The sequence below is a fragment of the Myotis nattereri genome (genome assembly GCF_964212035.1).
Source record: "Myotis nattereri genome assembly, chromosome: 1".
NCBI lineage: Eukaryota > Metazoa > Chordata > Mammalia > Chiroptera > Vespertilionidae > Myotis > Myotis nattereri.
In genome coordinates, this window is record NC_138075.1 from 128,699,521 (window position 1) to 128,713,756 (window position 14,236).

The following is a 14,236-nucleotide window of genomic DNA, read 5'->3' on the forward strand; positions in this document are numbered from 1 at the left end:
CAGCTCTGCTGAACAACTTTCCATGGTAACAGAGAGGGAGGGGCTGGGGCAAGGGCTGGATGTGGAATATAAAACCCCATAACCTAGACTTTTGTGGCATCTGGGAAGCCAGGTATTTCTTCTCCTTCCTGCATTGCCTTCATTGCCCATTTCCCAGTAGAACTCCCGCCAATGGTGAAAGGAGAGTTTCCTTCACAGATGCGTAGTGAGCTCATGCTTGTGCCAGGCACTGTAGTGGTGCTGGAGAGGCAGTAGGAACAGGAGGGAACAACAGCAGCCTCCTTAGGGGACTTCCCAGGGGACAGAAAATTACAGGACCCTGAGGCAGTGCCACAGGCAGAGGGTGTCCTGGGAAAGGAGCGCTTCTGTGGGGAGAGAGTGGAATCAGATAAAATGTGTGGTGGTCCTGAGCCAAGGGCTGGAGTGAGTTAGGGTGTGCAGGATTGTTTGGGGGGCCAGCGAGAGGAATAGCTTGAACAAAGGCAAAAAGCAAGTTTCATCTGTAATAGCCACACCTGCAAGGCACCCAGCCGAGCTGGCATTCTTCTGAACCACGTAGAGTGGGATCCAAGGCTTGTCACCTTTCCTCTTTCTCTCTGGTCCCCTCCTCTCCTGTCCCTTTACTCCCCTGGGTTTCCCCCTCCCTTCCTTCCTCCCTTTTTCATTTTGCTATTCTGACTACCCCTTTCCAAAAGCCCTTTACAGTGGATGTAGATTTCAATTAAATCAACTTTTAACTTATTTTGCTTTGAGATGGAGAATTTGCTACTGCTTTGCAAGTCTCCATTATTATGGAACTGAAAGTTATACAACTGGACAGTTCTTCTGAGACCACCACCACGGATGCTACATGGAGGCATCCACATCCTATGGCACCTGCTCCGGGAGGCAGATGCCTTCAGTCATTCATTCATTCACTCATTCATTTACTTTTGTGGGGTAGGAGGTGTGGTAGAGATCAACCAGCCTTCTCTTTCCCAGGCTTTGCAAGAATGGGGGTCATTAAGTGATTTCCAAAAATTCTGTGGACTCTTTCTTACATGATGGTAATTGTATTGATATCTGTTGATTGGAAATATCTGCTAATACTTTAAGTGAATTTAAATTTAAATGAATCTGTAATGTATTACAATAGCCTCCATGCACATTTGAAAAATGATGGAACACATTGTTTAGTCAGTATGTAGAGACAAAAGATTGCTAACTGGTGGGCTGTGGACTTGACCTAGCATATGGACATGTTTTGTTTGCTTTATATAATGTTGGTTTGTTGTTTTTTGCTGTTGTTATTGTTTTAATCTGAATTAGATTCCTGTACCTAAAAGCAGTAGATTTCTTAGATATAGAACTACTGACCAAGTCCTGCTGTCTCCTTTTACAATCTGGGAAAGAAGCCCAGAGAGATTATGTTACTTGCCCTAAATCACACTGAACTGGGACCAGATCACTGGCCTCTTGACTTCTTCCCCAGGATCCTTTCCATTATCTTGTAATGCTGTTCTAGAACATTATACCATTCTTTTCTTCTCTTCTCACCTGCAGTCCCCTCTTGGTATCCCCAGTTTCTGTGCAGCAAGTATCCAGGGCCCCCCAAGAGTTGTCACACCCATTCAGAGCTTCTTCTCCTCCAAGGCTCTGCATTTCAATCATCTCCTCTTTCCCCTCTCATCACAGCGCCTACTCTCTTAGTGCAGATGATCCTTATCTAATTAAGGGATTTAATAAACTCCAAAGTCAATGTGTAGGCGCACTTAATGTAAACTTAAATAATTTCAGCATGTTTCATCCTGAAAAAAAATCCATGAGCTCCATCTGGATAAAAATTCAATTCTCGTTTGGCTTAATATACATTAATATTACAGTGTTACACGTGTCACAGCCCTCTGCATGTGCAGAAATCAGACCACACTTCACCACCTGCAGGAAGATAGGTCATAACCATTTCTCAGAGAAATATGGCCCCTGGTTTTGATGAAGCAGAAGAAACTATCTTTTAAAAATCCAGCTCAACAGTGATTAGGACAAAAAAGTACTGTATTGAAAACAAATAGTGTTTTTTTTAAAAAAAATGGAAAGCAGGTAAGGAAAAAGAAAGTAGATGGTCGAGTGTAAGTCCACTCTGAGAAGCTGATACCAGACCCAGTTCTTTGCCACGGTAAGGGCTATCAGGCCTGATGGTCCTATAAATGGAATCGTATGAAAATAACTGATCACTCCTTTTTCTTGTGTTCATTTAGGGCTGGGAGCACTGGTCCTCATGTCAAGTCCTGTAGCTCGGAGAATAGTATATTATCTGCTTGGTTGGTGCTTCAGTGATTCATCTGCGGTTTTTCTCTTCCAGGTTCTACATAGAAAGCATTTCATACCTAAAGGATAATGCCACCATTGAGCTCTTCTTCCTGAATGCTAAGTCCTGTATCTACAAGGTAAGTTTCCCATTGAAATCTGAAAGGATCTTTTGAAGCTGGAAAGCCCAAGTTGCTGTCTCCCATGTGATTTTAAGGCTTAGTGGGAGTAACTTATAAATTAATTACTATAAATAAATGACAACTTCATGAAACTAGAGCTACCAGTGTAATAGTGTGACTCCTGATCCCAGCACTGTGGTTTTGGCTCCTTGAGGTGCTCTTTACCCTGATCTTAGGGGCCTCCTTAACTTGGCAACTTGTCCAAAGAGGAACCTAGGCAAGTATGACTAATGCACTAGTCATCTTAGGTCTCACTACTATGGATGAACTTAAAACCAAATGCATTTATTTCTCACCATTTTTAGACTTTCTAGCAGCATCTCCCAAAGAGATGTTATTGGACTTAGGGTGGGACAAATTGTTTTTAATTGTGCTAAATACACATAAAATTCACTATCATAACCATTGGTAAATGTACAGTTCACTGGTACTGAGTGCATTTACATCATTACCACCATCTTCAGAACTCTTTTCATCTCATAAAACTGAAACTCTGTACTCATTAAACACTAATTCATTCCCTCCTCCCTCTACACCCTAGTAACTACCTTTCTACCTTTGGTCTCTGAATTTCACTGCTGTAGGTACCTTATATAAGTGGAATCAAACAGTACAGGGTGGGGCAAAAGCAGATTTACAGTTGTTTGTGTGGAAAATAATACAATAATAATAAATACAGTAGGTCCTCGGGTTACGTCGGAGATCTGTTCCTACAGCGCGATGTAATGCGATTTTTGCCGTAAGTCAGAACCCACCTACATACGCACCTACGTCACTCACACGGAGCACATACACAGCAGTAATGAAATAAAACAGTAAAAAAAAATTTAAAAGAAAGATAACAATTCCTGACCTTTACTTGTAAATAAATAATAAAAAACATAAAGCACATATGTAGATACGTCAAAATGATGGAACTTCTTTTTTTATATAAATAAATGGGAGATGGCGACGTTACCATGAAATGGCATACATCGAGTCCAACATAACCAGAGGACTGTTTGTAATAATATGAAAATAAGCTCTGTGTTTCATGTACTCACAACTATATACCTACTTTTGCCTGGTATTTGTTATTGTGTGACTGACTTATTTCACTTAGTATAATGTCCTCAAGATTAATCCACTTTGTAGCATGTGTCAAAATGCCCTTGCTTTTTAAGGCTGAATGATATTTAATTATCTGGCTATACCACGGCCTGTTTATCCATTCCTTCATCAGTGGACACTTGGGTCACTTTCACCTTTTGCTATTGTGAATAATGCTGCTGTGAACATGGGTTTATAAATATCTGTACAAGTCCCTGCTTTCAGTTGTCTTGGGTGTATACCCAGAAATGGTATTGCTGGATCACATGTAATTCTATGTTTAATCTGAGAAGCTGCCATACTGATTTCCATAGCGACTGCGCCAATTTATATTCCCACCAACTATGGATAAAGGTTCCAGTTCTTCTGCATCCTTGCCAACACTTATCTTCTGTGGGTATGTTTTTTTTTTGGTGGTTTTTGTTTTTTTTTAATAATAGCCATCCTGATAGTGTGAGGTCTTATCTTATTGTGATTTTGATTTGCATTTCCCTAATAGTAAAGTTGAACATCTTTCCATATGCTCAGTGGCCATTTGTACATCTTCTTTAGAGGAATGTCTCTTCAAGAACAGTTCTTAATTGGGTGGGACAGTCCCTTGCTCTATACCCAGTTCCCCGATATATATGCTAATAGTGTTTCCTTTCACTGGAAAACCCACATGCCCATACCCATTTCCAGCGCACACCCCTCCCCTTCCTGGGTTGAGAACCACCATTAGGAGAACATTTTTAAAGTGAACAGCCACTCTGCTGGCCCCCTGTGTCTCAGCATGCACCCTGTGTCTCACTACTGCAGCCTTCAGCACACACACCACGTGTGCTTGTTAGCAACGTAAAGACAGGTGATACCTGCTCAGGTCTTACATGGCAGGCTGGGTGCTGAGTGCCTTCCGGAAGTTGTGTGGCTGAATCTTCACAACACCTTTGAGGGGAATACTACTTTTTATCTCTTTTTTTTCTGTGAAGAATATGAGGCACAGGGAGGTTGTAAGATTCGCCTGAGGTCACATATCTACTGAATGGCAGTCTCAACTGGGGTTGAGCTCAGTCACCTGCACCCTGGAGGGCATACTCTCCTCAGAGTGGAAGATGCCCCGGCATCCAGAGAACTTCAAAGCAAGTACGCGTGTTATAAAACGGTCAGTGGTTATATTGGAAGGAGCCTGAGGAGATTCCCACTGCCTATATTTTCACATTTTGACTAAACCCAGTTTTGGGGGATTTCAACAACCCATAACCATTCACACACAAACACACAGAGTTGAAATGGTGTGTCAGCCATCACTTTTTCTTCTGGAAGTACTTCAGCACTTTCATTGTACCAAATAGTTTTACCATATGCAAATATTCAAACTAACGAGGGCCTGGTAGTGATCAACTTCAGTTCTATGAAAGGACCGCACGTGGTGACAGCTACTGAGCCAGGGCTTACACGGGGCTCAAACCCAGTGGCTCAAGACTAAAGTATTTTGAGTTTTTGCTGAATGGAGGGAAAAGTCACTAAATGTAGTTCCAGGAACATGCAGGTTCCTTCCTTTCTCCAAGCCCTTGTTTTCTCATTATAACGTGGAAATCATAATACCAAATTTATATGCCTTACAGATTGTACGAGTAACTGCTGCTTTTTGTTTAATGAATGTAAGCACACTTTGAAAATGGTCAGAAATAAAAAGTGAGCATTGTCCACCAGATGGCAGACGTGGGTAGTAAATGTTTGGAAAGTCACTGACCTGATGAAATCACACTCAACCCAGGCAAGTACAGAAATACCTCAAACCACTGCCTATATTTTCACATTTTGACTAAACCCAGTTTTTGGGGATTTCAACAACCCATAACCATTCACACACACACACACACACACACACACACACACACTTTCTTTTAATTTTTTTTTTTACTGTTCAGGCAGCTGGGTGAAGGGAGAGAAAGGTTCCCTCTCGGGGTTGCTCAGTTCAGTCTGGTCACAAATGCTGAGCTGGAGCTGAAGACCACAGTGCTTTTAGACTCTGAGATTCATGGGAAATAAAAATAGGATAAATCCTTCCAACGAAATACTAGGTTCCCAAGTGAAGGTGATGATGCATTCATTTATGATCACGGTGCCCACAGCAGCAGTCTGCCTACTGACATGGGGAAGGGTGTCAGTTCAGAACCCCAGCCACCTTGTCTCTGGAGCTATCCTAGAGCTTGGTCATGCCAATGACCCAGGGATGGCTGTTCTGCAGTTTCTATAGAATACCAAACAGCATCATGGATGACCTGTTTCCCTCCCTGTCATCAAAAATAAAGTTTTAATTTGCATAAATTGACACTTAGAGTTTATTTTTACAATGTTCACATATATTACTTTATTTGAACCTCATGAGTGAGGTTGAGCAGGACACATTAACTTTCCAGAGGAAGGAAACTGATGTTAGGGAGGTTATGGGACTTAGAGACAAAGGGCCCGATGTGACCTAATGTGCACAGTTGTAAACATGTAAAGACCTTGGGAGTTCCAGTAGCACAGTGATTGTAATTAGGCATTTAGGTTTGGTGTCTGACAAGACTTGGGTTCCCTTTCCAGCTCCGCCTCTTAGTAAATGCAATAAGTGTTGACACCTTCTGTGGTGTCTCCAAGCTTAATTTTCCACTTTGGTTTGCAAGGATATTAAAAGAACCTACCCACAACCTTCTTGAGAAAATCAAGCAAGATAAAGCATGAATGAGGAGAGCACCCCGCCAGGCACTCTGTTAGCTCCTGTGGAGATAGAAGTGCTCACTTGGGTGCAGGCTTGAGGAGGTGTTTATCTTTGCTGTGATCTTCTTTGAGTCACTCTGGCTGCCCTGGAGCCAGAGGGTGGTGCCAGACATAACCTGTAGATGATGCTGATACCACAGGCTTCAGTTGACGCAGCACAGGTTTAATATCAGCTCCCTTCCTGTTTCTTGGGGAATGAGTCCTACAGCATGCTGGAATCCAAGTTGTTCCAATAAAATAAGCTGTTTAGAACCAAGACGGCTGTGTATGTAAATGCTGGTACTTGCTGCTTCCCACAACTACATCAAAATTACAACTGAAATACAGAAAAACCATCATTCAGAACCACTTGAAGTGCAAGTCCTACAACTAGAGGAGTAAAGAAGAAAATACATACTGGTAGAGACTGATAGGAGGGGCAGAGGCGCGATATGGACTGGTCCAACATATGACATTTTTATAATCGGGAAGGATTTAGTGGCTGTAGGGTCCCAGCCTCACACCAGACCCCTAACCCAGAGTTCCATAGCTTGGAAGAGAAGTCCCCTTAACTTTGGGCTGTAAAAACCAGTGGGGATTGGGGCTGAGTGACACAGAGGCTGCTGGAGACCCAGGGAGTTCCTCTTAAAGGGCCAAACTTATATGGTCCCACTCTCTCTGAGCTCCAGCTCTGAGTGGCAGCACTGGGGGAAACAGGGTCATACTGGGATGAACTGGATTGTTTGGCATAAGAACAGGATCTCAGGGGTGGCTTTCTCCCAGACAGGGGTGCTCGCAGGGGTCATTGTTCCTGTGCTGGGACCTCCCCTAGTCACAGAGCTGACTCACAACCATATCTGAGTTTCTATAAGCATAGCTTACATTATTTGCTCCTACCTGGTGATTCCCTGAGACCCCTGCCCCATCGAACTTGCAGCCCCACCCAAACTGTTTGCAGAGGCTTTTTCATATGAATGGCCTGTCCTGGATGAGCCTTCAGACTTTCCTAAAATCTCTTAAACAAGTAGCAGCTGATGTCAGCATGCCCCATATCTATCAATAAGAATCCCAAGACCCAGCACTAGCACTAGCCTGCCTCACCTGGACATTTCCAAGCCCATTACAAATAACAGCCATCTGCTGATAGCTTCATAGTTCCTACTGGGTAGCCCCAGGCAGTAGCTGACTTTGCACCTCCCCAGAGGCCCTAGAGCCAGTGCAACTGGTAGACAGATTCAGATCATACCAGATTACAACTCTGCACATCCACAAGCTACACACTCAAGGGGCAGATGTAGTGAGCACCAAAGCCCCACTGAAGCAAGTTCTGCTCCCTAGGGGTGTCTCCTGCACAGCAGCTCTTTCACTGTAGCTGCAGCTAGTCCTCACAGCCAGTTGGCCTAGAGGTCAACTCCTCCCAGTGACGCCAACAGCAATCAATTGGTGAATAGCAAACAAGACTGTGCACACAGCTCACACAGGGGTGCACCTACCAGTGCCCAGCTCAGGTGACTGGGAAGGCTGAGCCACTGGACCCTACAGAACACCTACTACACAAGGGCACTTTACCAATTCCAAGAGACATAGCAACTCTACCTAATATATAGAAACAAACACAGTGAAGCAGCTAAAATGTGGAGGCAAAGAAACATATCACAAATGAAAGAATGGAAGAAATCTCCAGAAGGAGAAATAAGGAGCATCTGGGACAACTTTAAGCATACCAACATTTGAATTATGGGGATGCCAGAAGGAGAAGAGAGAGAGAGCAAGATATTGAAAACCTATTTGAAGAAATAATGACAGAAAACTTTCCTTATCTGATAAAAGAAATAAACTTACAAGTCCATGAAGCCCAGAGAGTCCCAAACAAGAGGAACCCAAAGTGGCCCATACCAAAACACATCATACTTAAAAGGCCAGGGATTAAATATAAAGAGAATCTTTAAAAGCAGCAAGAGAAAAGCAGTTAGTTACCTATAAGGGAGTGCCCAGACATCTGTCAGCTGATTTCTCAACAGAAACTTTGCAGGCCAGAAAAGAGTGGTGAATAGCAAGGACCTACAACAAGATCATTCTACCCAGCAAAGCTGTCATTTAGAATTGAAGGTCAAATAAAGAGCTTCACAGACAAGAAAAAGCTAAAGAAGTTCATCACCACCAAATCAGCATTACACGAAATGTTGAAGGATGTTCTTTAAAAGGAAGGGTAGGAGGAGGAGGAGGAGGGGGAGGGATAAGGGAGGGGGAGGGGGAGGAGGAAGGGGAGGAAGAGGAAGAAGAAGAAGAAATAAAAATATAAACAATAAAATGGCAATAAATACATATCTATGAACAATTGAATCTAAAAATCAAAATAAACCAACAAGGAAGCTAATGATTGAAATAAACTGGAATAAAATAGAACTAGAGGCATGGAAACATGGAACAGACTGACAAATCTCAAAGGGAAGGGGGGAGGGGGAGAGGTGAGAAATTGACCAGAGATCTTATATGCATATATGCCTTACCTATGGACACAGACAATAGGGTGGTGAACCAGGTGGAGAGGAGCAATGGGGGAAATAGAGGGGAATCTGTAATACTCTTAATAATACATTTAAAAAAAAATAAGCTGTTGATTCCTGCTTCTTCTGAGTCCCTGTTTCATTCACTTTTCAAAGCATAAATATTTATTTTATCAAAGTAACATATAACACAGATATTAATGTTGGCAAAAATAGAAGGCAGCAGGAAAAGAGGAAGACCAAATATGAATTGGATTGACTCCATAAATGCAGGTGTAGGTGTGAGTCTGCAGGAGCTGGGCAGGGCTGTTGACAGGACACTGCACATCACTCACTCGTAGAGTCACCTATGAGACAGTTTAAAAGTCGAATGGTTCTAAGAGGCTTTTTATGGAAAAGAGCCCCACCCCTAGTCCTACCACTTTCAACCATTTTAGCTGTTTCTTCTGGTATTTGCCTCTCTGTTTCTAAATAATTGGCACAGGGCGTTATTCCTTGATTTATCCATTTTAGGTTTATTGAGTTCCTGTTAGGATAGGTGAGGATTAAGGTCTCCTATAAACCTTCTACACTCTGCCTCTCCCGTTTTCCCAGTGTGGTGGTAGCGCAGCTCTGGGTGAAGGCACAGCTGTCAGCATTACATTGTTATGACTAATCCAAGCAGCATCCTGTGTTTGTGATTCTTTTTTAGATAACCAGATGTTTTACCTAAAGGTGATAATTGCCTTGCTGTTACTTGTTTCATTTCTATGTCCCCATCATTGCTTCCCTAAAAGCTCCCACAGGTTCCTAAATGCATACCGATATTAATTCCCAAATGCTTCAGGCCATTCACCAGCTCTCTTTGGTTTGGTTTTGGTTGTTTCTGCCTTTTGTTGTTTTTCTTGGGCCCTCCCTTTTGGAGCCCTCTGTCCTCTTGCTCCAGTCTGGATGTGGCATCATTCACAGATCTCATGAAAGACATCCATTCCCCATCCTGCACCCCAGCTCTATGGTGGGTTGTTTGTTTACTGAATCCTGAGTCTTCCTGTGTTTTGTTTGACACCATCATTTCACCGGACAACATCCTCCAGAAATCCAGAGAAAGTGCATATGGGAAGGAAAATGTTTCAGTGTTTGCAAATCTGAAAAAGTCTCCTACCTTTATATCTGATCAATAGTTTGACTGTATGTAAATACATACAGGATGAAGATTTCTCTCAGGTTATCACGAGTGTTGCTTCAGAGTCACCTGCTTTGAAATCTCATCTCTCCTATTTTTCATCTCTGTCTTTTATTCTATCTTCTAGGAGATTTCATCAATATTATCTTTAATCTCCTCTATTGATTTTTTAAGCTTTTCTGTCATGTTTTTAATTTCCAAGACTTCCTTCATTTTATCTGTTTTTTTCTTTTTTATGCATGTATATTGTTCTATTCTTGTCTTCCAATCTAAAATCCTCTTATTTTTCTGATAATATTAATTATCATGTATGTTCTGCCTAGTTCTTTTTTTTCTGTTTATTTATCGTGGTTTGTGTCTCTCATTAGGAGACTTTCTTGATATTGATAATCTGTTGACCCTGGTCTGTTTGTGGACGTTGATGAGAGAGGCACTTAAAAGCTAACTGATGCTCCCAGCGCCCAGGAGGGGGTGGTACCCCCTGGTGGGTGTCCCTGTGGAGGGATCCATTGGCAAGTTGGGTCTTTCAGTAAACCCCCGATATCAGTGTCCTTTCTTTGTGGCTCTTCCTTCTGTCCAGAGGAGACACCCTCCCCCTCTTCTTGCCCGGGGAAGGCAATGGCCTCCATTCAGGGTATAGATGCCCTTTTAATCCTTGGCTTTCAGTACATCTCATTCTAGCTTCCTGTTCATCTTCAGGGAATAAACCTTGGGTTTCTTCAACAGCAGAGAAGTGAGAAATGGGTTTTTGTTTTATCATTTTTCCCAAACTACAAATACCACCTTCCTACCTTCCACTCTTTCTTCACCAGGAGGAATTCGACCAGTGGTTCTCAATCTTCCTAATGCTGCGACCCATTAATACAGTTCCTCATATTGTGGTGACCCCCAATTTCGTTGTTACAAATTGAACATAATTAAAGCATGGTGATTAATCACAAAAACAATATGTAATTATATATGTGTTTTCTGATGATCTTAGGCGACCCCTGTGAAAGGGCCGTTCAACCCCCAAAGGGGTCTTGACCCCACAGGTTGAGAACCGCTGAATTAGACCCATGCACAAATTGGGTTTCTCTCTCACTTTCCCTGCTTTTATTTCCTACAAAAGGAGAGAAAAGTACAGTGCTAACCTACCCAAGTGGCAGATAAATAGACTCCAGTAATGAGAGAGCAGGGCTGTAATTGTCTGAGTGAAGCAGGAGGGAGTACAGAATGGGGCCACCAATGCCCACACGCTCCAACAGCACTTCTGATGTGTTTTAACTCAGCTAAGGTGACATGTGGGTGACAGGAAGGAAATTTATGACCAGAGGATGGGGAGATTCATTTAGAAATCTGTCTGGTCCCATGCAAACTCCCCTGGGAATTGTGCCTGGGGATGTTATGTGTTCCTTGGGAAGCGACACGAGAAAGCAGAGCTCTCCTGCCAAGCCTTCCATCTGGTTCTCTCCCTCTTTCGATGTGGCCTCCTTGTCAAAAGGAGAGGCCCATCAATCAGGCTTCCAGGAGACAGTGGACATGTCACACTACACGGGCGTGGTTGGATGGACATGGATTCTCATCTCAGCTCTGTCCCCACCTTCGGGCTGCAGGATCAAATTCTGCCTGCTCTGAGTTCTGCACTGACAAAGTGAAATTGATGTCAAAAGTTAATCACCATAATAATTTGCAATAGCCTTGCAAACAATTAGTGCTAGGACATAAAATGTCAGTGTCTCTTTAATTTTTTTAAAAGGATTCCCCTAGAATATAGAACTTAAAGTTATAAGGGAAATCTGAGACCCAGCCCCCAACACTTTTCACAGAGAGGCAAGAAAATTGGCTCCCACACTGAAAGATCTGTCTCCATTCAGTTCCTCGTAGGAGTAATTTGATACTTATGTGATTTCAGCCAGGTGAAGTGAGGGACTAGTCAAATAAGTAACTGTGTAATTATGAATCTCATGTGTGAGCTGTATGACCCTGTCCAGACTTCCAGGAATCAACTGTTCACTCTGTAACTGTATTTGTCAAATGTAAATTATGCTTTACCTCAACCCTTATTCAACAATGATTGCCAAAGAAACAGGACCCATGGTCACCATCTGAAGATAATGGAAATGTGCCTCTTTGGGTTGGAGGAAAAGTTGGCAGGAGCAATTTTTGAATTTTTATGATCACCTTCCATGACTGGTCACTGAATTACTCACATAGTCAATGCTCAGTAAATTGTTTTTGATTGATTACTTTCCAACCTCAGGGAGCAAAGATTCACATATTTCCTGGGAAATTATCAAGCTTGGTGCCTACCCGTGCCCACTGAGAGCAAGCAAATCATGTCAGAAAAGAAAAGGCTTAAAATTCCTGTGTTAGGTGTGCTGGGGGAAGGGGTCTTGTCCAACCTTCTTTTTCAAGATTTTCACATTGGTCTGGGAGCTTCACGTATTACTGGGGCTTAAATAATCAGCCTTGGGCAATGCTTGCCACTTAGTCTAAATACCATCAGTCTTGACAAGACTGAAATAAGTGGTCTTTATCTAAGATCTTCAAAGGCCTTTGCTAATGAACAGATGATACCATCTCCTCTGAAGATGGGAGAAACCCAGCCCAGAATCAAGTCCCACAGGACAAAGGAACCAACATAAAGATTACTCTCAGACTTATGCTAGTAGTATCCTAATCCTTATCTCTTAGTATGATTGTTGCATGAGTAGCGTGTGCTCATATCACAGAGAGAGGAAGAGAAGGCCCTTCATTTTCAACTCTAGAAACAAACGAACTCATTATTTTGGCTGCCCATGACCTCTAAAAGATTCCTCAGGGTCATTAAATGGTCTGTGTGCAGTGGACAGCAGGAGCCATCCTTGAGCTACAAAAGGAGATTGGGGGCCCAGCATGAATGGCATGTACCCCAGTGGGTCATTAGGCAAACATGAAGTGACTTGACTGATGAAAAACTGGCAAAGGGCTAGAAAGAGGAATTGTGCAAGATCACATCAGTCTTATCATGCACCACAGCTCCTGTTTGCCTGGGGGCGAGTTCTTGTAGTCATTATGAGTTGTGTAAGAACTCAGTTACACAGCCACAAGGAGGCAAAATGTGGGCATCAGAACCCACTTGGATGATATACACACACACACAATGCTGCCCAGCTCTTTAAAAAATACATAGCTCTTTGAAGATTTCTATCTATACCAAAAGTGCTGGAGAGCAGTGGCAAAACTGTGGTGTTCAGATGATCTATAAACACCAGTGAATGAAAATAAATAATACAGACATATTTGTAGTGGGTCTTAGAGTTTCCAACTCACATCTACATTTATGCCTCATCAAACTCAGTAAAATAATTGGAAAAGAAATCGTTATTCCCGTTGGACAGAGGAAGAAGGTGAAACTCAAGACTAGGGGTCCTCAAACTTTTTAAATAGGGGGCCAGTTCACTGTCACTCAGACCATTGGAGGGCTGGACTATAGTTTAAAAAAAAAACTATGAACAAATTCCTATGCACACAGTGGCGGCAAACACCTGGCGGGCTGGATAAATGTTTTCGGCGGGCCGCACGTGGCCCGCGGGCCGTAGTTTGAGGACCCCTGCTCAAGACCATTGATTTATTCACAGTCCCACAGCTGTTTGAGGGTTAGAACTAGAACCTGGAATGTTCAGGTGAGCATAGGAATTATCTTAAGGAGGACGGAAATAAGCGATACTCTTTTGATGTTTTATGGATGAGAAGAAAGGTGGTCACAGTTGGTAGGATTCATTCAGAAAACCATTGGGCAATCCCTGTACGTCATTCTGAATGGACTTGGCAAAGGTCATCCTCACTGGAAGCTTCTCAACCTACAATATGGTCATCAGTCATATTTTCTTATAATTATCTCATTAATCTTACGTGAAAGTTGGAATTTCTGCGATTCCTGACCATGGAGGGATGCTTCTCATTAAGATTCTTGGTTGAGTGGAAAGACCATTACCACATTCCTTGGTGCCAGGGGAGTATGATGAGATCCTCCAGCTCTCAGAACTTTTGGAGACAGTCCATAACACCTGCCGCTTAGGGTTCTCGTGGGGCTATTTGTTTGGAACACTTGGAGACCCCAAGGTGGAAATCTTTCTGAGAATTGTTAGGCATTATGCTGCTAACAAATGACCTCGGGCCTCTTCCTTCCAACTGCCTAGTCACCTGGGATAAAGCCATGCTGATTGGGAGGAAGGGAAGCCGTCCCCAGCCTGCTCTGAACACATGCACATACCTGCAGATAGTCACGCTTTGACCTTCCCTGCCATCTTTCAAAAGTTTAA

General features: G+C 42.8%; 1 protein-coding gene across 3 annotated transcripts in view; it reads left to right on the forward strand.

The window, feature by feature from the left end:
* The window catches only part of FRMD4A (FERM domain containing 4A), a 605,434-nt gene that overhangs the window by 477,688 nt on the left and 113,510 nt on the right, over positions 1 to 14,236 (forward strand). For all 3 annotated transcript variants that reach the window (XM_081096657.1, XM_081096658.1, XM_081096659.1), the window contains one exon: positions 2,342 to 2,426. In XM_081096657.1, coding sequence (XP_080952783.1) covers positions 2,342 to 2,426 — 85 coding nt within the window. The remainder of the gene's footprint in view (positions 1 to 2,341; positions 2,427 to 14,236) is intronic.